At 43.4% G+C, this 23,804-nt stretch overlaps 1 protein-coding gene across 1 annotated transcript in view; it reads right to left on the minus strand.

The window, feature by feature from the left end:
- Nucleotides 1–433: 433 nt before the first annotated feature.
- Nucleotides 434–23,804, minus strand: part of spegb (striated muscle enriched protein kinase b) — a 43,158-nt gene continuing 19,787 nt past the window's right edge. The window contains exons 7-41 of the mRNA XM_053877642.1: nucleotides 22,933–23,099; nucleotides 22,066–22,154; nucleotides 21,515–21,690; nucleotides 20,577–20,837; nucleotides 20,343–20,501; nucleotides 19,717–19,906; nucleotides 19,421–19,650; nucleotides 19,056–19,175; nucleotides 18,852–18,956; nucleotides 17,413–17,619; nucleotides 17,230–17,353; nucleotides 15,535–15,707; nucleotides 14,826–14,938; nucleotides 14,583–14,751; nucleotides 14,427–14,523; nucleotides 14,153–14,353; nucleotides 13,346–13,403; nucleotides 13,189–13,266; nucleotides 12,302–12,474; nucleotides 12,199–12,225; nucleotides 11,969–12,121; nucleotides 10,962–11,004; nucleotides 10,378–10,446; nucleotides 7,644–10,311; nucleotides 7,412–7,561; nucleotides 7,212–7,328; nucleotides 6,793–6,960; nucleotides 6,570–6,692; nucleotides 5,938–6,102; nucleotides 4,426–5,170; nucleotides 4,051–4,290; nucleotides 3,754–3,977; nucleotides 2,626–2,701; nucleotides 2,400–2,549; nucleotides 434–2,333 (exon numbers count right to left, since the gene is read on the minus strand). Coding sequence (XP_053733617.1) covers nucleotides 2,078–2,333; nucleotides 2,400–2,549; nucleotides 2,626–2,701; nucleotides 3,754–3,977; nucleotides 4,051–4,290; nucleotides 4,426–5,170; nucleotides 5,938–6,102; nucleotides 6,570–6,692; nucleotides 6,793–6,960; nucleotides 7,212–7,328; nucleotides 7,412–7,561; nucleotides 7,644–10,311; nucleotides 10,378–10,446; nucleotides 10,962–11,004; nucleotides 11,969–12,121; nucleotides 12,199–12,225; nucleotides 12,302–12,474; nucleotides 13,189–13,266; nucleotides 13,346–13,403; nucleotides 14,153–14,353; nucleotides 14,427–14,523; nucleotides 14,583–14,751; nucleotides 14,826–14,938; nucleotides 15,535–15,707; nucleotides 17,230–17,353; nucleotides 17,413–17,619; nucleotides 18,852–18,956; nucleotides 19,056–19,175; nucleotides 19,421–19,650; nucleotides 19,717–19,906; nucleotides 20,343–20,501; nucleotides 20,577–20,837; nucleotides 21,515–21,690; nucleotides 22,066–22,154; nucleotides 22,933–23,099 — 8,264 coding nt within the window. The 3' untranslated portion in view covers nucleotides 434–2,077. The remainder of the gene's footprint in view (nucleotides 2,334–2,399; nucleotides 2,550–2,625; nucleotides 2,702–3,753; nucleotides 3,978–4,050; nucleotides 4,291–4,425; nucleotides 5,171–5,937; nucleotides 6,103–6,569; nucleotides 6,693–6,792; nucleotides 6,961–7,211; nucleotides 7,329–7,411; nucleotides 7,562–7,643; nucleotides 10,312–10,377; nucleotides 10,447–10,961; nucleotides 11,005–11,968; nucleotides 12,122–12,198; nucleotides 12,226–12,301; nucleotides 12,475–13,188; nucleotides 13,267–13,345; nucleotides 13,404–14,152; nucleotides 14,354–14,426; nucleotides 14,524–14,582; nucleotides 14,752–14,825; nucleotides 14,939–15,534; nucleotides 15,708–17,229; nucleotides 17,354–17,412; nucleotides 17,620–18,851; nucleotides 18,957–19,055; nucleotides 19,176–19,420; nucleotides 19,651–19,716; nucleotides 19,907–20,342; nucleotides 20,502–20,576; nucleotides 20,838–21,514; nucleotides 21,691–22,065; nucleotides 22,155–22,932; nucleotides 23,100–23,804) is intronic.

A 23,804-nucleotide genomic window follows, 5' to 3' on the forward strand; every position in this document is an offset into this window, starting at 1 on the left:
CAAGTGGGCCTGGGGGAACTGCTTCATGAAGCTTCACCATTAATGCATGAGACGGCTCTACTTCAGGACACTGCCTTGCCTTCACAGGGCCGGGCTTCAAGGACCATCGCAGGGCTTGTATTACTCCGGGAAGTTTACCATTCGCCTCAACTTCAACATCTAGACCAAGTGCAGAGGAATGAGGAATGAATGGGTGTATTTGCCCATGCAGTCGTTCCATTAGAATTTGTTGAGAGGTGAATGTGACCCCAAAATGGCCCCAAAACCATTCGTATTCCTTGGTCTTCTCTGTGACAGGAATCATCTCACTGAAGCTCCCAAGTAGCAGTTTGGCATCAAAACACTCATGAATCATACAAGAACACGCTTTCCTTATTTCTTTATTGCAGAGGCTAAACAGCGGTCATGCCTTTTCCATGCCAGATCCAGACAAAGAAAAAAAGCTGAGCAAAAAGAAGCAGAAGCCGTAACAAATAGCCACTCAATAAATAAACAAGAGCACGCGGTAAGAGTCACATTCATATCATCAAAGATATCAAACTATTTTCTCGCATTGAACATCCACCACGAGGCACTGCAACACATTCCACCGAGTACTGGAAAAGAGCTTTACACTATCAGGGAATCGCCGTCGCGGGCGACTGATCTGCCGCACAGAGGGTCGTGATAAACATCTGCGCTGTCCAGAAAGTGTCTCTGAGGGAAATATGTATAAAGATAGCAGCCAGTCAACGGCGATGCCGTCGACCTATTGAACAATGCAGCCGGGGAAGCTGGTGTTGTCTGCAGTCAGCATGAGCAAAACCATGATCGACGAACCTGTGACCGAGTTCAGCACTTAATCCCAAATGGAAACAGCTCAACAAGAAAAAGCTTTCATGTATTTCAAGCAGAAATAAAAAGTGGTTTTGCTATTAGCTCTGCTAGCATAACATTCTATGAGCTTGTTTGTTACAAAATCCTCCCAAAAAACATTAAAAACAATATACCGACATCTACGTCTGAGACGGTGTAAGCATCAGTCCAGTTCACGACATTCACTTTCTGAAACAAGCAGACATATCGTACAAATGAATGCAATAGAAATCGACTGATAAGATTTGTTAGTCCATCAGTTGTTGGTTTTTTTTTTTTTTTGATCTCATCATGGATCTAAAATCAATTGCTTCACTATTGTACTACAGTAAATTGACCCCATTACTTCAAACCCATTTTTAAAAACCCGACTGCTACAATCACTATGAATCCACTTCTTTTATTTTTTGAACACCATCAACTGTATAAGGGCACTTAGAGGCACCACAATATACTGTACGTCGAAATACGAAAAGTGTTCAGGCAATGGTTAAAATTGTGCAAGAGAACACTTAAATCCTCATTAAAAGTATTTTTACTTCACTTAAATAAGAGGCTCCCGCTGTTCAGGTGACTGCGTCAGATGCTGTTTTTGCTGTGTTTTTTTTTTTTTTTGGCGGCACTGCTTTAGATTTAGATGTGCTAGTGTTACTGGAAGAATCTAAGATCAAAATTAGGATTGCAACCATAAATAAAGACTGACTCAGTGCAAGACACTACTGCATTACCAGTTCGTGATAAAAAGTTCTGGAATATTGAAAATGTTTTAAAAAAAAAAAAACGTTTTCTATCAGAGCCCCTTTACATCCAAGTCAGTTGGAAGGCACGTCCAAACCAAAAATTTAAAAACAGGAACGCGTGGCGTGTTTCCCTACTCTGTGTTCTCTTAGTGGACTCGAGTCATAGCTATAAATGAATTCACATTGATCACAAGTGACACAGCTTTGCAATATAAAATGTCATATTCAGGTGCAGCCCTTCTCTCTCACACGATTCTTTTTTTAAAAATTGAAAGTACAGATTTCGGAGGACGTGTAGTATCCAGTTATAAAACTTAAAGGTAAGAAATAAAGTTCTTATTCTAAAGTGAAATATAGAACTTGAGGTACTATTGATTTTCTGGTACAAACATGACTCAGTCCAACGTCCAGCTCTGATTGGTTGCTGCTTCAAAACCTGGAGCGGCCCGGTGTGTGTCCCGCCCCGTGTGTTGCCTCTGTCTTCATGGACTGACGGGACTCAGAGGGGAGGGCGGCACGCTCGGTGAGACAGGGCTGGTGGGCGTTTGTGGTGAGCTCTGGTACGATCGCAGGAGAACTTTGTGCTTGGTGGCCACCTGCTCTCGCCTGCGCTGCTGATCGGCCAAAAATTCCTTGAGACGTGTGGTCGTGAAAGTGAGAGTCTGGCGGCGGAGGCGCATCAGGTAAGCGTCCTGAAGCCAGGAGTTATTGAAGCAATCCTTAATGGAGGGGCGGCCCCTGTTAGGTGACAGTTAAATTGTCACATTTCAATGGCAGTCATCGACAAGATTCAGGTGGACTCACCAGGGGTAGCTACACAGGATCTTTTTCAGAAACAGAGAGGCACTTTGGGACACATTCTGGTAGAGTTTGGAGATGTCAAACTTTGCTGTCTGGATTCTGGCTTCAGTCTGCCGAGGTTCCACTTCCATGAAGGGCGATCTGCCGCTCAACCTGAACCCACACAAATGATTTTTCATGTTTTTTTTGTTTTTTTTTTCAAGCAACCTTTCCCAACTGTGTAACTCACATGATGAAAGTCAGCACACCAATGCTCCAGATGTCAGCTGGAGGGCCGACCACGTCTCCTTTCAACATTTCTGGAGCTATAAACGCACGAGAAATTGATCAGGTTTAAGTCCCCTGAGGGCCACAATACATAGATAGAGTGGTACCTCGGTTCTCGACGACAATCCGTTCCAGACAATTTGCTCGAAAACTGAATCGATTTTTCCCATTACAATGAATGGAAACAGAAATAATTCGTTCCAGACCTTAAAATAGGCTTTTGTAGGAGTGTGTTATACACAATTACAAAGCGTGTTGTGGGTCAGCTGATCAGTCTGCGCACGTTGTTTTTCCCGGCTTTTTCAGGGGAGTTTGAGTTCTGGATTTTCGTTCCAAATCAGAAGCAAAAAAATCTGGAAATTTTTGTTCGAACTCCAATTTGTTCGAAGTCTGGGACGTTCGAAAACCGAGGTACCACTGTAATTACGGCACAGGTTTTGTTCAAATTTTAAAGGGGATGTTCTTCCACCTTGAGCTGAAGCGTCAACTTGGATGGATGCGGGTAAAGTCTTTTCTATTTATTTTTTTTCATTTTTACAAAAAAATAATCCAAGAGTGTTTTTGGCTCCCTGTGAGACCAGTTGGTTTCTCAAGATGGCCGCTGCAGTAAAACCACTTTTGAATGACTAAAACGGTGAGAAACAATGTGTGAACTGAGGGAGGAAGATAACATCTCAACAGAAACAATTGGCAGGGAGTGTTCGCCTTTTGGTTTTGTGTCTATGTATTGAATTGTTGATTTTTCTGAACAAGTGTGTTTTAGTTGCACTGTACAATTCAGGGATTGATAGTTTTGATCAGTTGAAACAAACTTGCAAAAGATCGCGAAGATAGTCATCACTCCTCCAATTTTAACTGCATTTTCTTTTTTTTTAAGGCAGCCATCTTGTAAATTCTCAGTACTGCTTGCTTAAAGCAAACATTTTAACCATTTGACCAAGCTACTCCATAAGTATGTGAGATCTAAATAGTAATTTTAAAAAGTTCAATACCCTTTAAACACTTCATTGGTTCGTGTGTTAATCTGTTTAGAGTGTTTTAAGTAGAGCACAATGGAAGGTGCAAATGATTCCCCAATGTTTGCTCTTACACATGTACTCCAGCGTTCCAATGGGGGGACTGAACTGCTTGAGGAAAAGGGGGTTAAAGTTCTGAGCACTGCCAAAGTCGATGATCTTGATGACGTTCATGTGCGTGACGATAATGTTCTCTGGTTTGATGTCCAGGTGGAGGATGCGGCGGGTGTGGAGGTAGTCTAGTCCCTGGAGGATCTGAACAATGTAGCTGACCACGTCATCCTCCGAGTACCTGAACCTGATACCAGAATACACGTCAGGAATGGGAGGAGCCTGACACACTCATGAGGTTATACAGAAGACGTTCTCACCTGTCTATCAGGCTGTGGAGCAGCTCTTTTCCACTGCAGTACTCGGAAATCAACACCAGGTAGCGTGGTGTGACGTAGGCCTCGTGCAGCGCCATGATCCGGTCATGATGGAGCGACTTGAGGATGTCGTACTCCTGCAGCACCACCTGCTTGCTGTCTGCTTCATATGGAACTATCTTTGCCATGAACAGGTTGCCGGTTGCATTTTCCCGACATTCCCGGATCACTCCGAACCGGCCCCTGAGTAAAGAGGAACGTCAGACAAGATCGCAGAACCTAGACCAGGGTACTCAAATACGAATTCAAGAGGGCCACAGAGGTTGTTTTCTAGCCTGATATTGCACCACCACTTCTCAATATCGGCAGTGCGTTTACCTTGCTTTCTCATCCATGAATGTGTATGGCTTCTGTGGAACACCTTGCCGCAGAGACCCTTCTCCAGGCTTGCCCATCGGGGTCCTACGGCCAGAGGGTGTCAGTCTTCCCGATGGGGTGACCCTCCCAGATGGAGTGCTGCGGCTATCCCCTCCCTGGGGGGTTAAGCTCTGGACGACGACCACAGGTGGGGAGACTGTGACGGTCGGGGGTGGTGTCGGGGTGGGCTGCTGAGAGGGAGGCGTGACCCGAGCCGTTGCAGCTGGAACATACATGGGCACAGAGGAGATGGGCTTCCCAATGGCAGGAGCTGGCTGTGATGCAGGTGAGAGTGGTTTGGTGGTGGCGGATGACACCACAGTCACTGGACTCTGGGGTTTAGGAGGGACGACGGGTGGAGGCATCAGCTTGGCCAGAGGTTTGCTCATGCTGATGCTCAGGGTGGACTTGGCTTTGCCAGGAGTTGCTTGCACTGTGGTGCTGGTCTGGACTGCGGCGGGTTCAGAGGTGGCAGTGATGGATGGGCGACTGGTTTCCACCTGTGGAGCCGGCTGAGTGCGTACAGGGGACGAAGATTTGGTCACGACTGGAGCTGGGGGCTGGACAGCCGGGGCGAGGGTGGTGGGCTTAGATGGAACAGGTTTAATGGGAGGCACTTTCATGGAGGACATCATCACCACCGGGGCTGGAGGGCTGGTGGAGGCAGATGTCTTCACCACCACAGTCGTACTGGATTTAGAGGTTTCTGTAGAAGGAAAGGCTTGTCAATGAGATTCACAATATAACACTGTAATTAATGGGAATAAGACATCAAACAGTGATGTCTGTCAAACTATAAGACACAAATGAACAACAGGGAACTACAAGATAACAAAGGTTCACTGTTTTTTTTCTTCTGTATTTTGGTCCTGACTCCACCTGGAAAGTCTGAATCAAACCTCTGCACAAATAGAGACAACATCTGAATGTTTAGTTTATTTATTATAGAATGTGCATGACCTCTATTTGAGGTGAAAATATTTATTTTTCTTTTTTGAGATTTATTAAACCTTTCAAATGCATGCTTCATAGCTTTGGAATTTAGTTAGGAATGTTCCTCCTTGCATTTACAAAAAAAAAATCTTAGAGATTTAGACATAACCTCTAGAATGTGATATGAGACGAAAAAAAGAATATTATATATATTTGTTCCCCAAAGACTGAATGATTTGAGAACTTTACTCTTTCACTAGTCTCAGGGCATCGCTTTGTACTCGTACTTGAACCTTCAATTTTTTTTATTATCAACGCTGTTATATCTCAATAAATAAGTCTTTATTTTGTCTTCCATGATGTGTGTTTTCTGAAAGTTTCTGGAAGAAAAAAATTCTTCTACATTCATCACAGTAGATATTGTTGCGATTTGAAATGTATCTGCCCAGCTTTGTTTTCAAGAATAAAATTCCATTATAGTGTTTTTTCCAGTATTCATCTCACTTCATTTAACCCCGGTGTCTTGTATCAGACACTTACCGACAGATTCCAGCTGAACAGCCTCAGAGAGGTTACTGTAAGGGCCTTGGCCAGCTTTGTTGACGCAGGCCACTCTGAATCTGAATGCGCCCCCTGCTGGCAAGTCCACCACATTGTAGTAGCAGTCTGCCACTCCAGTAGCGACGATCAGCCAGTTGGTCTCTCCTGAGAAACACATGAAGAACAAAGGTTTTCAGAGGAATTGAAGTGAGATTCCAACACACATTCCAACACAAGTGAACCACTTGTGTAATCAGCCTCACAATGGCAGCATTTACACAAACCCACACTCACTACATCCACAAATGCCTGTCAGTCAGTCCGAACCTTATCCCACTGACGTATTAATACTGAGCTTGAGACTCCGTAGAGCAGAACAGACTGACATACTGACTTTGCTTCATTTTGTTTTCAGACAAAAACACATGCCTGCTGCTGAAATGTGCTTGGTTTCACTCATGTACTTACATAATTCATCACTTCACGTTGTGCTGTGTTCCATGGCCTCTATGTTACCATGGCAACCCCTTTTTGGCCGTCAGAGCTCTTTACTATTGTTTGATTTGCTCGGATGATCGCAATGAAATCTTAATTTCACCCATTCATGCAGGACGCGGAGCGAAAACACGAACCCTCTGTTCTCCTCTCCAGCGAATACGTGCAAGGTGCCATGGTGTCTGACGGTCTCCAAAGAACCAGAGCGGTGTTGTTGTACTTCTGGGGAACTTCCGGCGTTCCAGGTCGATTTGGCAACCCTGTGCACCAAAACATGGTGAATGAAAACCTCCACATGCGCAGAGATTTGCTCGCTTCTTAGAAAGCAATTCAACACTTAGTTAGAAACATTGATCTTACGAGCGAGAGAGATTGTGCAGGAGCTGGAAATAGAGGCCAGTGGGTTGGTGGCAACACATTCGTAGACGCCAGCGTCCTTCTTGGTGGTCTGCATAATCATCAGCAGCTGGCGACCATCAGGGCAGGCGATCATGTTCATCCGGGCGTCGATCTGCAAAGGTTTCTTATCTGAAAGACGAGTGAATGTCAAGTAAGGACCAAAAGTCTTCACAAAAACATTGCTTAATAATATATATATATATATATATATATAAAAAATAACCGCAGAAACTGTATGAAGTCTGAGAAATGGCCTACATTGCAGACGGTACCATTGTCCATGATCACACACCACAGACTAAAAACAAACTAAATAAGAACAAGCAAAAAAAACATTACAGTTTCGATAGTACCACATGTCACCACGAGACAGTTCCTACCTTTCATCCAGTTGATGTGAGGATGTGGGCTGCCAGCAGGCAGACAACTTAGAGTGACTGGATCTCCCTCAAGCAGGACATGGTCTCGTAGTTTAATGTGGAACACTGGTGGGAAGTCTGACAGAACAAAGGCATTTCCCTTCTTATCCAACGTAATGACCTTTGTGTTTGCTGAAGGACTTAGTATGTTCCCAGCTTACCTGACGCCAGTCTTGAGTATTTGTTTGTACGAATTGCACTGTTGTCTCTGGAGATTGCTGACGGTATGTCGGGCTGCGACACTGTTTTGTCTTTTTTCCCTCGGCTCAATCCCCAGCGATCCCAGCGTGATCGGCGTTCAACTTCGATTCCTGTCCCCGAAAAAGGTTGTTTATGAGTGGTCGAGGATTCATATACATAACTCGGCACAGCATTCTGAAAGCGATGACATACCTCTGGTGGCGTCTGACTTCTGGCTGGACACCGAGTCCAGAGACTCTGTAGAAGCCCCATTGCTGACCTGGGATGCAAGCTGGTTCTGGGGAATGCTGGGGACCTTCATGGCTCGGCTCTCTGATGTTGCACGACGAAGCATAGAGAAAATTGGTGTTTTCTTTGGCTCCTTATCCTCAGATGCTCTTCGTTCCTCAGAGAAACTTCGAATTCTGGTGGAGATCCCAGCCACTGTCGACTCAATCTTCCGGCGCATTGTTAATACCGGGGACTCATTTGGCTTTTTGCCGTCTTGTTCCTCCGAGGTGTCACCTCTTCCATCATCAAGTGACATTTCCACGTCTTTCTTCTCCTGCGGCCCCTTCCGTCCCAGGGTCCAAGAAAGTCTTCGCTTAGAGAAGACTGAATCCTCATCTTTGGTCACGTCTTCCTTGCGCTCAGCTGACGGAGTTCTCTTCAGACGCATAGACAGCCTTCTCATGAACCCTTGGTCCTTTTGAGCTTCACGTAGGTCCTGGACAGACTTGGATTTCTCCTCAAGCCTCCTTGGTACAAATTCCAAAGGTGCACCCATTGGTCCGGGCCTGTACATCTCTTCAACAGCCTCTGTGGGCTGATGTCCTTGTGGTTTATCCTCTTCTTTTGATCTGGACAGAAACTTGAAGCTTCTTGTGAGGGAGGACTCGCGTTTTTTGAAGCGGGACTCAAAGACCTCTTCTGATGTGATGTCTTCAAGGTCCGCCTGGTGAGAAGAGGAAGGTGGGATAATCTTTGGTGGGCTGGGCTCCTTTGTTATTGTTTCTGGTGATGCAACTCGGGAGTATACAGCGGGATGCTCGGTAGTGGACAAGATAACAGGCTTTGACGAACCAATGGGTGGTGAAATCATGGCTGAGGAGGTTTCAGTTGGAACTTGAGTTTGGGGTATAACAACTGGTGTAGACGGGCCTAAAGTATCATCATTTGATGGTTGCGCTGAGGGAACCATTATTGTCTGCATGATACTAGCATATGCTGAAGTTCTTCCATCAGGAAGAACAACTTTGGAAGGAGGTGACTGTGCTTGATATGGTGACGAAACGTTTACAGGAGGTTGAAGATATTCTTCGTCCAGAGACATGGGAACTGAGCCTAAAGTCGTGGACATCTCTGACAAACTATCTGATTTCTCTTCTTCTTTTTCTTCAGGAACTTGTGCATCTACCATCACAACGGACTCACTAACACCTCCACTTTTTCCTTCTTTCATCCGCTCTTCTTTTTCTTCTTGCTCGCTTTCCTCCAAATCCTCCTCCATTTTTTCCGCCACTTCAGAACCCTCCATGGCTGGTGTGCTAGCTCTTTGGCCAGTATATTCAGATTCATTCATTAGTTCTTCTGATATACTCATATCCTTCTCAGAGAACCCACTCGTGCTCGACCGCTCATCATAATTGCTGTCAGTCATCAATCCATCCATCTTTTCATTCACACCAATATCCGGCTTCATCTCCTTCTCCATTAGTGAATCTTGGCTTTCTGTTTTACTGGGGCTCTCTTGAACTATATTCTCCGGTGTGGGAGGTTTGGGAGAGGGCTCCCTTGGTGTCACTGGGCGAGAGTCAAGTTTGATTTGCTCAGTAAGAGCTGACATGGAGATGGCTTCTTTCAACCTCCTTTCCTCAACCTGTGCCAAAGGGATCTCCAACGGAGCTCCAGAACGTCTGTGGAGAGCGATAGGTTCTGAGTCGCCTTGACTAAATGACGCACTTTTGCGCAACACTTTGGCTTTAGGGACGTCCTCCCTTGGCGAGTCGGTGGATGCTGCTCTAGTGAGTGGAGGTGGGCCTAACCTGGCCATGCGAGAGTATCGGTCGGATGATAGAGCAGATTTTTCATCCCCCATTCCCAAAGTTTCCAGCAGAGGACCTCTTAGGCCACTCATTTTTTTATCTACTGAGCCCCCGCGAAGCAAGCGCTGTCTCATCAACTCTAATTTCAAGGCATAGTCTTCCTGACTCATCTTGGCAGTTCCTGGACTTGCGCTCCTTCTTGGTAGCTCCATAGAGACGGCTTTTTTCAGAACCCTCCTGCCATCCTCTTGGTTACTTTCTTCAGCAACATCTTCGGATGGGATCCGCAGAAGCAAGGCGCTGTCAGCTGAGCCACCCCTTCGAAGTTCTCCCCTTTTCCTTCCCCCCTCCGGCTTGTCTGACTCCATACTTGACCCTCTTCTTAGTGGCTTTCTGGACGCTGTCTTTTGGGGCAGTTCCGAAGGGGTGTCTTCATCAGATGAACCCATGTTATTTTCCTGTGATGCCCTTTTTCTCTGGGAACCTTTTGATTCAACACCTTCTTCCTCTATTACTTTCGACTCACACTCCGTCTCCTCCTGATCTTGAGTTGCGAACCCTGTCCGTTGACTGCTTCCATTTTGTTTTCCAGCATCTTGCTCATTGGCCTGAATGTCATTCAGTGACATCCTGGAGCCAGAGAACTCCATGTGAAGTGGCATGGGAATGAATGGTAGTTCGTCAATGTCTTCATCTGAGTCAGAAGAGGAGGAGGGTAAAGGTGAACTGTCTTTTAGGTGTCTGGGAACTGCGATGGAGATGTGGCTGCTGGAGTCATTCAGAAGCTCCGGTATCGACCTCATGACCATCTTCGATTTATAACTGATGAGAGAACGCTGCACAGAAGAAACAAGCATAAAAATGAATTTCAAACTGGCATAAGAAAATAAAGCAACACTCACCTGCCATTTTCGCCGAGATACAAACTTCTTCAATGCCTCAGTGCTTATTGATATCCCCTTGTTATTGGTCTGTGGAACGAAAAGACCCCAAGTAATGCAACCTTAGAGTAGAAGAGCTACAACGGCACTGGGCACTTTCTTCCTCCAAAGGCATCAAATATTGACTGGTGGATTTTTGCATCCCACACTGAAGTTGAAGTCAGCCTGCATAAGGCTTTCAACTGAAGGATATTTCCCGTCCTGCAGCATATCCTGACACCGCATCACATAAAAAAGAGAGGTGCAGGGGCAAGGGTTCAGCCATGGGATGGCGCTCCTTAAATCCAATTACATTTTCCCGGGTACGTTCAAGATGCAAGGTGACATACGGTACCAAGAAATATCACGAGTAAAGTGACAATGAGCTCTAACAAATGTCCCGCCCTACATGTCCTAAACCCAACTACTCTTGAACATAACAAAATGCTGCGGGAAGGGAAATATTCCATGCCATTAAACTGCCTGCAGTGTGCATCAAACCAGGAATGCAGAAGTCGACTTGATAGTAGTTGATGCATTGGGAGTGTGAACATGTTGGATCTTACCTTAAACCAGGGGTGTCGCAGACATTCTTGAGAATCGGGTCTCCTGGAAGAAAATAGGATCGAGATTTGCATCCTTGTCTAGATCCTTTTCAATTATTTTGAATGGATTTAATTTGACACTAAAGGGCTGGCATGCATGCCGACACAGCAAAATCCAACTGTCCCAGCGCTTGGGCAGACGCTAACGTTACTAAACTATCAAAGGTAGAAGCGAGCAAACATTAGCTCACGTGGTGAAACACTTACCGTGACCCTGCAGAGAGAGTCACAACATGCGAGTGAGAGCCTGCAACAAGCATTGTAGTTTGCTACGACATGTCACATAGAGCCTCAGTTAACGTTTGATGCTGGTCAAAAAAGCAGTGCTCACTCGGAATTCAAATTCATCTATCAAACTCACAGACATCACATGTGAGATCTATGGCATATTTCAAGCTCGATCAGAAAATAACTTTCGCCTCTCTATTGACTCTGGTTCATATTTTTTATTATCTTAGGTCCCATGAGGTGGAAGTAGATGGGTGTGACATAGGCTCCCCATTGCAAATGTAGCACACTGTTATTTGGGGATTTTTTTCTTTTAGTAGCATTCAAAACGTCACACCTGATGTATGCAAATATGCTAACTATTTTTCCAATCTTAGCATAATGAATGGTCCTATTCCAAACACAGGAGATTTTTTTTCATGTCAACACGACATATCAAACATTGTCAGCTTCCAGACATACCGTCTGTGTAGTGAATTCAGAATATGTGCAAGGCTTAAGGGTCAGGGTTGGGATTAGGGTATACAATTACATCAAACCAAACCCAACTTTCCATTTTCACTTTCCTACATAGCAGATAAGATTTGTTTAGATGAAATGTTTGGGTGAATTTGCAAAATTCAGTCAAATAACAGCACGTGTTTTGCATGCCACAGGTACTAAAACAAAGCTGCAATAATACTTTTCCAAAAGTGAAATTTCAAGTACCTCTAACTGGTACATCAAGAATAGGAACTTACAGTCTGTCAGCCACCAGCAGCTTGATGATAAAGCCTTTGGCTTCACGGCAAAGTTCAGCAAACATGCTTTCCTCGAAGGCGACGTTGTAGTTCCGGATGTTCAGCACTGAGCTGCGGTCATTCTCTCCAGCAAAGGGAGAAACTCCGGTCAAGCTTTGGAAAAATAAAATGCTTTTATGAAACAAACTGTACTTGTCATTGTGATATAAATGAGTCGGAAGTGCTCTCACCAGAGGTATGCGATAACTCCGACTGGCCTGTTTGGAGCGAAGAGTGAATGAGAGTTTTTATGGGAACAAATGAAAAGCGAGAACCGATTTTGTTGAAACTTACCAAATATCAGTGGCTTTAGAGACAGGGGTCTGGTTGACGATCTCAGGGGCCACGAACTCTGGGGTGCCGTACTTGCAGTACTGAGCTTCATCGGGCGTCATCTCCACCGCATTTCCGAAATCACAGACTCGAATCTGGTCACTGTGCGGGTCGGCCATGAGGATGTTATCGGGCTAGGGGAAGAGCAAGGACTTGTGACTGACTGTGACGCAACATTTTCCTCATGGATGAATGACAAAAAAATGAACATAACAAACAATAACAAAATGAATGTTCAGTTTTAATGTGATATTAGATTCTTGCTGAGTCAACATTTTTAGTTGAATTCAATTTATATAAAGTTATAACTATGTAATTATTAACTCACTTTATCTCTAGCTTGCCTAGTCATATTTTAAAGATTGGTTTGGTTTCCCCTCAAGAAAGTCGCAGATTATAGCATTTGTGGTCAGGGATGTGGTACGTGTGTATTTTGCTTGTCAAGCTTTGAGAGGGCTACATACAAAACACCATGAATTTGATCAGCAAAAACTCAGAATGATGGATTCAAAGGTAGCACTATTTCAATCCCACATAAAACACACAACAACAACTATCAACGTGATCTGAAGGATCCAAATGGAGCAGAAGTGTTCGACTTTCCTTTACAAAAAACAATACAAAAAGTTTACTAGCCCAAACTTTATTCACGGTAAGAATATGTTTCTGACAACTGACCACGCAACAACCAAGTTATTCGTGTTTAAAGCAAATGAAGTCTCAGCAAACGTCCATGCAGATGGATCTGTGAGCCACTTCTGCAGCCCAGATCCGCATCAGCATATTCTGTGATGCCGCCAACTGTAGACAGGTCTGAAAAGTGCACCCACCAAGTTTGAAATGCCCACCTTAATATCCAGATGGATGATGTTCTTGTGGTGAAGATAGTCCACTGCTTCCACCAGTTGCCGAACACATGAACGCACCTGTCGTTTAAATAAGTAAGCAGGTGTTATTTCTCACAGAGCATGTGTCCTTCACTTCGCGCCTGTACGAAAGACCTACATCCGACTCCAGTATTGTTGATTTCCTGGTGAATCTTTCAAGCATCTCCTCATGACACCTTCACAGTTGGGTTAAGGATGTTTTTGCATTGTATATAGGTGGGCACAAAACAGTGGTTCTGCCAGTACCGTGTCCTATAATCTGTTTCATGTGTTGATGGTCACTATAAGTAAAACCTTGTGAAATGACATGAAACCATCTGATCGCAAAGCTATTTATCTGTCAACAAAAGGTCCAACTGGCAGCAGAACCAGGTCTAAATATCATAACATAAAAATAATAGGTTTTATTCTCCAAATAAGATATAAATAAAGTGTAAATAAATCAAAACTACTTCGACAGCTGCTTTCATGAACAGTTTTTGTTTTCTTTATCATATTTTCTTTTCAAGAACTTCTCCATTGTTGTTAACTATCATAGATTTGCATCTGTCAAGCCAGCAAGTGTATCAAAACAGAGCGTCTCGCGTCCCTCGCGGAACCAAGGTGTAAAGCAAGAAAACTTTTAGTGGCCTTCTATGAGGCGCTCGCGGCCCAACCATGGCCCCCGGTCCTATGGTTAAGAATCACTGATCTAGGCAACAATTCAAATTCAAATTTTACTTCTTGCATATTAGCATAGAAATGCAGATTTATACTATGATTTTGCTAAAATCTCTAGCAGTGAAACAGTGAAAATGAAGCACTGGAGTTGCCCTTCAATTGTCACATTTCTGCTGGTGGCTGCCAAAGTTTTGACTGACATTGCACATCCACGTTGATAAGAAACAAAGCAGATGAGGTCAGCAGAGAGCGCTGTAAAGGATACAACTCTGTGACAATGATGGCAGCATTCTTTTTCTCAAAGGCGTCGTGGAAGAAAATGACTCTCTCGTGGTCCATCCTGGAAAGCAGCTCCATCTCTCTCAGAGCGGACCTTTTCTTCTTGGCACGGGTGGAAATGAACTTGGCGGCGTACTGGATTTTGCCGACCTTCTGCGTCACTCGTTTCACATAGGAAAATGCACCTCTAAAAGGAAGGGACGCAAGTGTTATTACACAAGTGACACACGTTTATTATATGGAAAAATTGAAGTACTTGCCTTCCAATTTCCTTGTGGATGTCATAATGGTCGGTCAGTCGCCGCATCTTCCTCATAATTGTCTCCTCATCATCCATCGACTCCTCTTTTCTTTTAGCTATAATTTAAAGTTATGGTAAAATGTAGTGTTTAATAAAAGGTTTGTAACACTCTTACCTTCGTGGATTGTGAGTTCAGCTTTGCAGGAGACTGATCCCGCCAAGTTTCTGGCGGTGCAGGTATAAACGCCGGAGTCTTCTGGGCGAGCACTTAGGACCACGAGGGAGCACTCGTTGTCATCATAAACAAAGGTGTAGTGACTGCTCTCTGACAGCAGAGTGTCATTCTGAAAAGTCCATGAGTGTGTTGTCATGACAAGTCAAAGCGTCTGCAAGTCAAGCCACAAAGAGCGGAAGGAACCTTAAACCAGAGGATGTCAGGAACTGGTTTGCCCTCCACGACGACAGCAAAGCGAGGAGTCTCTCCAGAACACACGTCCAAGTCCTCCATGATGGTTTCAAATGTAGGCGGAGCTGAGGGGAGGAGTTAAACATTTGATCCACTTTCACGCGGAGGAAAAAAAACACTGCAGTGTTTCACGAAACACCGAAACCATCCTGAGGCCACCAGATGGCGCTGTCTGCTGAATAATGCTTGAACACTAAAATGAAACCTCACATCATTTCAAATCCAAGAGCGCCATCTAGTGGCCTCTGAAAATGTTTCATCAACCCTGCAATATTGTTTCATGACACCTCATCTATAGATCGCTAACACACAACATGCAAACTATAAATGTTGATATGAGCAGACTAGATATATTTAAACCATAATTTGACAGGTAATTTAATCCAGTGAAGACATGTTTATCAAAATGTATCTTCATGTGTTTACAGACCAGCAGGTATAAAGTGCTGTTGACGCTCTAACAAATCCATAAATGCACTTCTGTCAGGCACTCAATGATGTTACAGTTATTTAAACATGAGAGAGGGAGTGAGATTTTGAGAAAACAAAATAGACATGGAGAGACGGACGGTGAAAAGACGGGGATACAAATGAATAAAAATATAAATGATGCAACAGTTTCTCCTTGTCCTTCACGACAACTGCTCAGGGAGACGTTCACCTGCTAGTTCCACGTTAAAAGCGCAGCTGTCGTTGCCAAACTTGTTGGAGGCCAAAAACATCATTTCGCCGACATCAGTGCTTTTCACTTTCAGCAGTTTCAGCGTGTGCTGGTCGTCGTCGAGCATTGTCATCTCATATACATCTGGCTTGCTGGACAGAACAATGCCCCTCCTGCGGGAAAAAAAAAATGATGCATGCATTAAAATCCCAAAGGTTAAATGACGAACTGATAGCTGAACATGTTGAATTTGAATATATAATACATCTTTAACATCAGTGCATTGAGTTCTTGAATGTAAATAAAAGATCAGTAATTCCTTTGGTCTGGAAGAGGCTCCCTATCTTGGCGACATAAAGCTCTTTTGCTTGTATAAATCCACATTGCAGTGATCAACCACTGTGTTCGGTTGACTGGGCTGCAGGGCATCATGGGAACTGTTCAGGTTTTAGTCACTGACACTGAGTTTATTGTTGAGAGAGATGGGACCTTTCAAGCTATAAAAGTCTCTCAGAAAATGTAACAACATTTTAAATGTTAGTTTGGTAGCTAAATGATGGAATCGTATTTTAAGCTTTTCATTTTTTTCCCCCGATTACTTTCTCGACTGAACAATGAATAGTACATCACAATAAAGAGCAAGCAGAAGTAGTGGATGTGGTCACAGAGAAGGAAGACAAGGCTCCCAATTCCATTCAGCCCCTGAAGAAGAGTCACTTGCAGTTTTACTAAACTTGTTGTGTGTATTCATCAGTAAGCAGCAAGGCGGCGATAGTCCTCCATGCTTGATCAATGTTTCATTCATGAGGGTTCAGTTGACTAGACGTGAAAGTGAAGTGCGACTGGAAAAGTTAGGTTAGTATTTGGAATGGATTTAAAAAAAAATCGGTTTATTTTCTTAGTGCTTCATAATAAGTTAAATTCACACAAGAAAGATGTTTATGTTACTGGTTGGGAGGGTTGGTCTAGTCTGTAACCCCAACATAGTAAATATACTATAGAGCAGTGATTCTTAACCACAGGGCTGGGGCCCATAGTTGGGCCTCGAGCGCCTCCTAGAGGGCCACTAAAAGTTTGTTTGTTATACACCTTTGTTATACACTCAGTTTTAATACATTAGCCACATATGGTGGCAGTAGTGTGTCACTGAAGTGACTTGACATCTTCAAATGGAGAAGTTCTTGAAAATAAAATAAGGTAGTGATGGCGCCCCCAACAGTAAAAACTGTTCATGAATGCACCATTTTATGGCAATACTTTAATTGACACTTAACTTATATCTTCTTTGGAGTTAAAATGTGTCATTTCATGATATTTAGACATGAATTGATCATATTTATTTTTTACAGAATTTTATTCGGTTTTTTCCTATTTTCTCAACAGTTTGATAAACATGACTTGCCCCTGGTTCTGCTGCTGGTTGGACTCTTCGATGAAAAATAAATATCTTTGCGATGCTCACATGGTGTCATGTCATTTCACAGGGTTTTGGTTTGTTTAGGTGTAAGTAGACTAAATATGGTTATTGATCACAAATGAAATCGAGAGTCATGAATCAATTCTATGACTGGAATGGACCAGTACATGATGTGACTTCCGAGACATTTAGTTTTCCTCCAATGATTTCTCTTATGATTTTGATGTTTGCTGGAGTCAGTCACTTACTGCATGAAGATATAGAAAGGCCATAGTTACCTCTTCCATATGACAGTGGCGTTGACATGGTTGAGGGTGACAGTGATGGACACGGGCTGGTTTTCCATCACATACACTATTTCCGGCTTGTCTATGATCACGGGAGCCTCGTGCAGATAAGGTCCTTGAAAGAGGCACAGCTTTAATACATTGGGCTGGAGCAGCTTGAGGTTGTAGCCTCACCTCTGTCGACCAGCTGCACTGGGTCGGTGGCAGGCGAGGGCTTGCTGAAGGCCTTCGGGGTGATGGTCAGCACTCTGAAAGCGTAGCGCACACCTTTGGAGAGGGTGCTGATGGTGTAGGTGGTCTCCCTCAGGCCGGAGGCTATGATGATCCACTGGATGGAGCCAAGCGCCTGCTGCTGAATCGCATACAGCAACGTGCTGGCATCTGGATAGACAAGTGAAAGGACTCAGGTGAAAGGTTTGAATCTTAAAATATCGGCCTCATAGATCGATGAGCTTCATTCCTCAGTCGTCTAATAAACATCATTAGCTTAGACAGATTCATTAAAAAGTGTTCGCTTATCAGGGATGTTCCGTGACATCTCTGTTGCTATAGTAACGCAAAACCAGTGAAGCACCAGTGGAAAGCTCTCGCTCTGTAGCAGCTCAGAAATCCCATTGATTTTACAGCTCAAGCAATGTGACACCAGGCGACCTTGTTCTGTCTACGACAGACCTGGGCAAAGTGCGGCCCGGGGGCCAAATGCGGCCCTTTGACTGTATTTATATGCCCTCCCGGAGTCAAAGTATAAAACTGACATTGTTGCATCGTTTTTTGTTCATTATGATGCACCTGAAACACAACTTTCTCGTTTGATTATTTTTCTTTCTTCTTCTTGTTGGCTATTTTAGGAGCATTTCTTGTCCCTTAAAATACATCAGAATTGAAAGTAGATTTTAAAATCTATGAGATACATTGATAATCTTGACATGGAATGTGGTTTAAATGAAATAAAACACAACAAACCAACATTATATGAGCGTTTTTTTAAGTGTTGATGATGTCATCACCAGATTTTTATTTTCAGTTTCCTCTTCCCCTCCCTTCTTTACAAAACACAACCTGGCTCCTTTTGAAATTTAATTGGTCTATGAGGTTCATCAGCTTGAAGCAGTGCCCTCATTTTCAGAGCTATATAGGTGGCGCTGTGGGTATAAAAATCTAGGCTCATTCTGAAGCTGCTGCTTCATGAAACTGCCCATCACTAGTATCCAGTTAGCAAGCAGCAGAGCTTTACAAGACGCATTACATTCAACATTCAATAAGAACCTTTGTGGTGGCAAGAGCTGCAGTTTTAGGAGGAGTCAGCAAGACAGCACTTTGCAGTTGACTAAACATGTTGAAAGACAGATGCTCTGCTTCTGCTGCGGAAACGTGTTTGGAAATGCTTTTTTCTATTGATGTCAAATATAGTCTGGACCTTCTCTAACAGCACTCTTCTTGGAAAAATAAATAGAGGTAAATAGAAATACATTTCACTGCCTAAAAATGATAGATAGATTATTGTGTTCTCCTATTATATAGGACCTCACATCACAGTCTTTGGGTGTGAAATGATATGGACTGTTAATTGTATTTTATTTTATTTTAACCACACGTTTTATTTTTGCGCCTACCAATTGATGGATCCAGTCTTCTTGGCTTCTTCCAGCTCAGAGTGATGGTTTTACCAGTGATGCATTCAATGACTGGAGTTCCATCTGGTGGGTCTGGGAGAATATCTGAGAATAATAATAACAAATAATAATTTAGAAAATGAATGAAGGACATCTTTGACGCTTGGTGTTGATCATAAAATTGTTAAACAAGGGAAAAATAACCTGTGACGTAGAGATGAGCGTAGCATGTTGCTTTGCCTATCTTGTTGGAGATGACGCTCTTGTAGACGCCACCGTGGGCGTGACACACGGAGCGGATGACCAGACTGTGGACATCTCGAACTGTCAAGTGGAAAATAAATAAAACGAATATTATTTTTCTCATTTATCAAATGCAGTTGTGATAAATGCATCTGTTTGGACCAAAGGGGAAAAGGCTTCCATTTATTGGCGCTCTACACTATGGCGCTCAGTAACAAAGTCATGTCACCCCTCGACCCCTTGCTTTGCTCCTCTCCACTTGCCACAGAGTCTAAACTAATAGCAAACTACTTTAACAACAATCTGTTTGATCCTGCTCCACATACACTGTGTCATCTTCCTGTCCTCTGTGCTTTGGATCTTCTTGCCGTTGTGGAACCAGGAGATGGTGGGGTACGGTAACCCAGCCACTTTACACTTAAGCACCGCCTCCTTTCCCTCCACCACGTCCAGGTCGTAAAGAGGTTTGATGAAATCGGGCATGGTGAAACGCTCCACTTCATTCTCCGGAACCTCCGGCTCCTCTGGGATCGATGGCATCTTCTCCAGCTTGGCCCTGAAGCACAGCAGACACGTTACAGTATCCCTGAGCACAGTGTCTGCCACACAGATCCACACGTACATCTGCGAGGAGATGGCAGGTCGAGGTTCTTGGATGTAGAGCTCAGCTGAACTCTCTGCATCTCCATGAGGGTTAGTGGCCGTCACCGTGTAGAAGCCCTCATCCTCATTTGTCACGTGGGAAATGATGAGCGAGTGACGGCCGCTCTCCTGTAGAATACGGACATCCTCACTCTCAGTCAGGGGGTGATCTGATGGGTTCGAAAGTGAAGGGCAAAATGTGAGAACCCAACCAGGAATTTAATATTCTCAGAGTTCACAACTTTCAAACAAGTTTCAGGCAGTTTTCATTTTCTTTTCCTGCAGTCGACTTTCTTTGTGTTGATTTTTAAATTGTCAAAAAAAAGTATTTTTTCCATCTTTTGTGTTCAGTTTGGTACTCTTACATTACATCTCCCAAATAGCACTTTTTTATTTTTGATAGATTTTTTTCGGTTCTGATCAATATTATCATACAAAACATTTCTCTGGACAATAACTCTTCCAAACAAACAGATGTGTGGCAGATCGGTTTGGCAGATACATCTGGGATGAGTCACTCATCTCAGCTTTGACTTGAACTCAAGCTTTGAGTTACAATATACAATACCACTTGGAGAGTGACAAAACCACATATTCAAATCTTACCAAAGTGACTCCAGATGACTTTAGGAATCGGCGTCCCGCTGACTTTACAGTCAAATCGGGCATTCCTCCCTTCGATGACTTCCAAAACATCAAGCTTGCGTGTGAACAGCGGTTCAATGGAGGGGATGACTTTGAGTTTCCCACATGAAGTCACTTCCTCTGAGGCGTGAAACACAATGAAAATCATAAGCTGCTTGCTGTTTAAACTCAATGTTTTTGGGTGAAGTAAAAAACCTTTCGCAGTGCTGAGCTTGCACATATAGGTCCCGCTGTCGTCCTCATGGACGGAGTTGAGAAGCAGGCGACATTTCCTTCCGTCAAAGTGCATCTTGCAGTTGAGCAGCGCCGGCTGGATCAGTTTCCCGTCGGCTAGCCAGTCCACATCCATGTCATTCGGCCCAATAACATGACACTCGAACATCACGTTATCGCCTGCCTTCGCTGTGATGTCTTTGACTGGGCGGATGATGGCCAGGCCAGGCTCAACTGGTGGTGCTGTAGACAAATGACTCAGTCATGTGTCTGAGTGGTCACTACTGTGAATCCTCATTTAATGGAAGCATTGTACGAGTGGCTGAGAGCAGGATAAACCAAGGACTCGCATTCAACACATCTCATTCTTTACACAATGGCCAGGGTTTCCACTACTCTGAATGTACTTGAAATTCTTATAAAATTGAAATTCTTATACAAACATTTTCAAGAAATGAAAAGAGCTTGAGTTTAAATAAGGTGATATAAAAACTTGAATATCGCCACCATGTCAAACCGATGCAAAATAAACAATATTTTGTTGTTTAAACGTATGAATGGCTCCATTCAGTAATGTACCAAATTCATTGAAATTGAAAAATGTGGCTTCTTGTGGCAAAAATTCTTATACCATTAAACTGCGATTAATTGAGATTAATTCATCACAAATTCTCGAATTAATGTTGCCAAAAATTCAAAAATAAGCATCAACAAAATTGTAGAAAGTACCAAAAAATAGTGTTATTTAAATCAAATTGATGCTTAACTTGAAACCCACCCAAGAAAATACTCATTTAATTCCAAATAAATTGTCCAGCATCATAACAAATCATTCTAATGCCGCAGTAATGGCTTTTTATGTTCCCTCCTGTGAACCACTACATTCAGTGGCTCATGCTCGGTGGTCACGGTTTACTCACATTTCACCTCGAGCTTCGCTTCACACTGCTTGGTCCCGTACTCATTAATGATTTTACACGTGTAGATCCCAGTGTCTGATCTGACTGCTGACTTGATGGTCATCTCAAAAGTGCTGTCCTGGGTCTCTCGGACAATGTGGCGCGGACCAGTTTTCACAGTGACTCGATCTCTCAGCCTGTTTGACAAACAAGAGAACGACTCATACAGGAACACACAAGAATACAGAGACAATTCCTCAAGTTCCATCTATGGTGCAGCGATGTAGAGGCAGAGTAGTGATAAAGCACCTCAACTTTACACGTGGGGAATGTATTTCTTCAATGCAAAGCAATGTCTGCTTAGCAACCCTGGAGAAATCATTATCGCTGAGACGTAATAATATCGTCCGTCTCCAGTCACGAACACTGCCCATTTCCTCCTCCCTATACAAGTGTACACGTAGCACAGGAACCTTTCCCTGACATCTGAGTTGTTATTCTGGCTCTTTGGTGCCTTTGGTGGTACACACAGTTGACAGAGAACCCTGCAGTTTGCAAGTGAGAGGACCTACCAATACAACATGGGTTTAGGTTGTCCACTGATCCGGACAGACATGGTGACTTCCTGTCCTTCGATGACTGATTGATCACTGACTGTGGTCTGTCAGAAAGATAAACACATATTGACAATATGAAGGTCATGCTGACTTTGTTCAGAAGCAACTGAACATGACATTTTTAGAAAATGATGCACATATCAGCAGTTACATCCTGTAAAGAGATGCGAAGGATTCAGTTACCAAAATTAGTAAACTTTATGAGCAGTTCATAACTAATTAATTGTGATAAATGATATTTTAATATTTGACTCTGAGGATCAAAATTGAAGTTGAATCTGTACACATAAGCTTTGACATGAGGAGGAAGTTTTCCAATGATGCGTGAACTGTTGACTATGTGTTTCCATCCTTAAAGTGAAATTCAGTCTCCTTCACTGTTGTTTTGGCGTTGTATAATGGGAGGAATGAAAAAAAATGTTCCCTGGGAAAGAAACTTCAAACTTTTTAATCTGTTATTTGCATATATATTCAATAACTGATTAATTGAAAATAATGTATTAAAACCCCAGGCTGAATAAGAACATGTTGGTGAGTCAAGATTTTGCTTTTGTGAAAAAATGAGAAGTACTTACAACAGTTTTTTTTTTTTTCATGTTTTATAATAATATGTTTGCATTTAACAGCTAAAGGTTAAGGGGTGTCTGGTTTTGTCAAGCCCAAACTTAATGAAAAAGTCTGGCTTCCTTTCATTCAATACCAGCAGCGGCAACACTATTAACAAGCCCATGGCTGGAGCTCTGCGCTGGCGACTTTATTTACAGCCAGGGTCATCACATTATCAATAAAAGAAGCCGCAATGAATTGTAGTCAGAGCCTCACAAGGAACATCGGTGGTTTCCTGAAGCGCGTATCAAGGATCCTCCTGGGCTCCGGCCCTCCAAAATCAATGCCTTCCTCCAGGGGGCTGAGATACTCCTCATCGGAAGTGATGGGGCTGCTGATGTCCATTGGCACTCCCAGGATCCCCCTTGGTTCTGGAGCAGACTCTGCAACATCGACATGCGGTCGATCAAGTCAATGCCAGCTCTGAGTCTCTGCGTTGTTAACTGATGGACGCGCGGGGAGAGTGCGTGCGATGAAGAAGAAACTGGGGAGCTTATTTAAAGCTCTTTTTCAAACAACTCAAAATGTCAAATGTGATTTCCAAACAGCAGTTGAGTCAGTGTGAGAGGAGCCAGTGAGCCTCAGTAGGTAATTTATAGGTTCACTTTCCCTCGTTGTTGCTATGGTAACTATACGGGAGGCATTTCACATGGAATATATGGCATGTACAGCTCACTGAGAATTCTAATGATCCGATGCACAATGGGAAATATCACCAAGTTTGAAGTCGCAGAGGAACCCGGATTAGTGCCACACTGATCGACTCAACACGTCTCACTCGCCCACACTCTCAAACACTCTGTGCTCAGTTACTATGAAGCAGACAAGTGACGGCACTGCTTAGGCATCCAAATAGAATGCTGTTCCCTCATTGGGCTTTCCCAGTCTTACCTTCCAATACCTTCCAGTGGAACAAAACAAAGGGACACATCCTTCATTATTTCCACTCATGCTAGTAAGATGACCACTTTCTATTCTCATGAGTCAACTAGTTGGTCTAAAACAATTTTTTTAAGAATTATTTTGGTGCTTCAACATGCATGTTTAACGTGACACAAGCAGCCTGTTGCTGAGCCATTTCAAAATAA

This window comes from Synchiropus splendidus, chromosome 10 (assembly GCF_027744825.2).
Source record: "Synchiropus splendidus isolate RoL2022-P1 chromosome 10, RoL_Sspl_1.0, whole genome shotgun sequence".
Classification (NCBI taxonomy): domain Eukaryota; kingdom Metazoa; phylum Chordata; class Actinopteri; order Syngnathiformes; family Callionymidae; genus Synchiropus; species Synchiropus splendidus.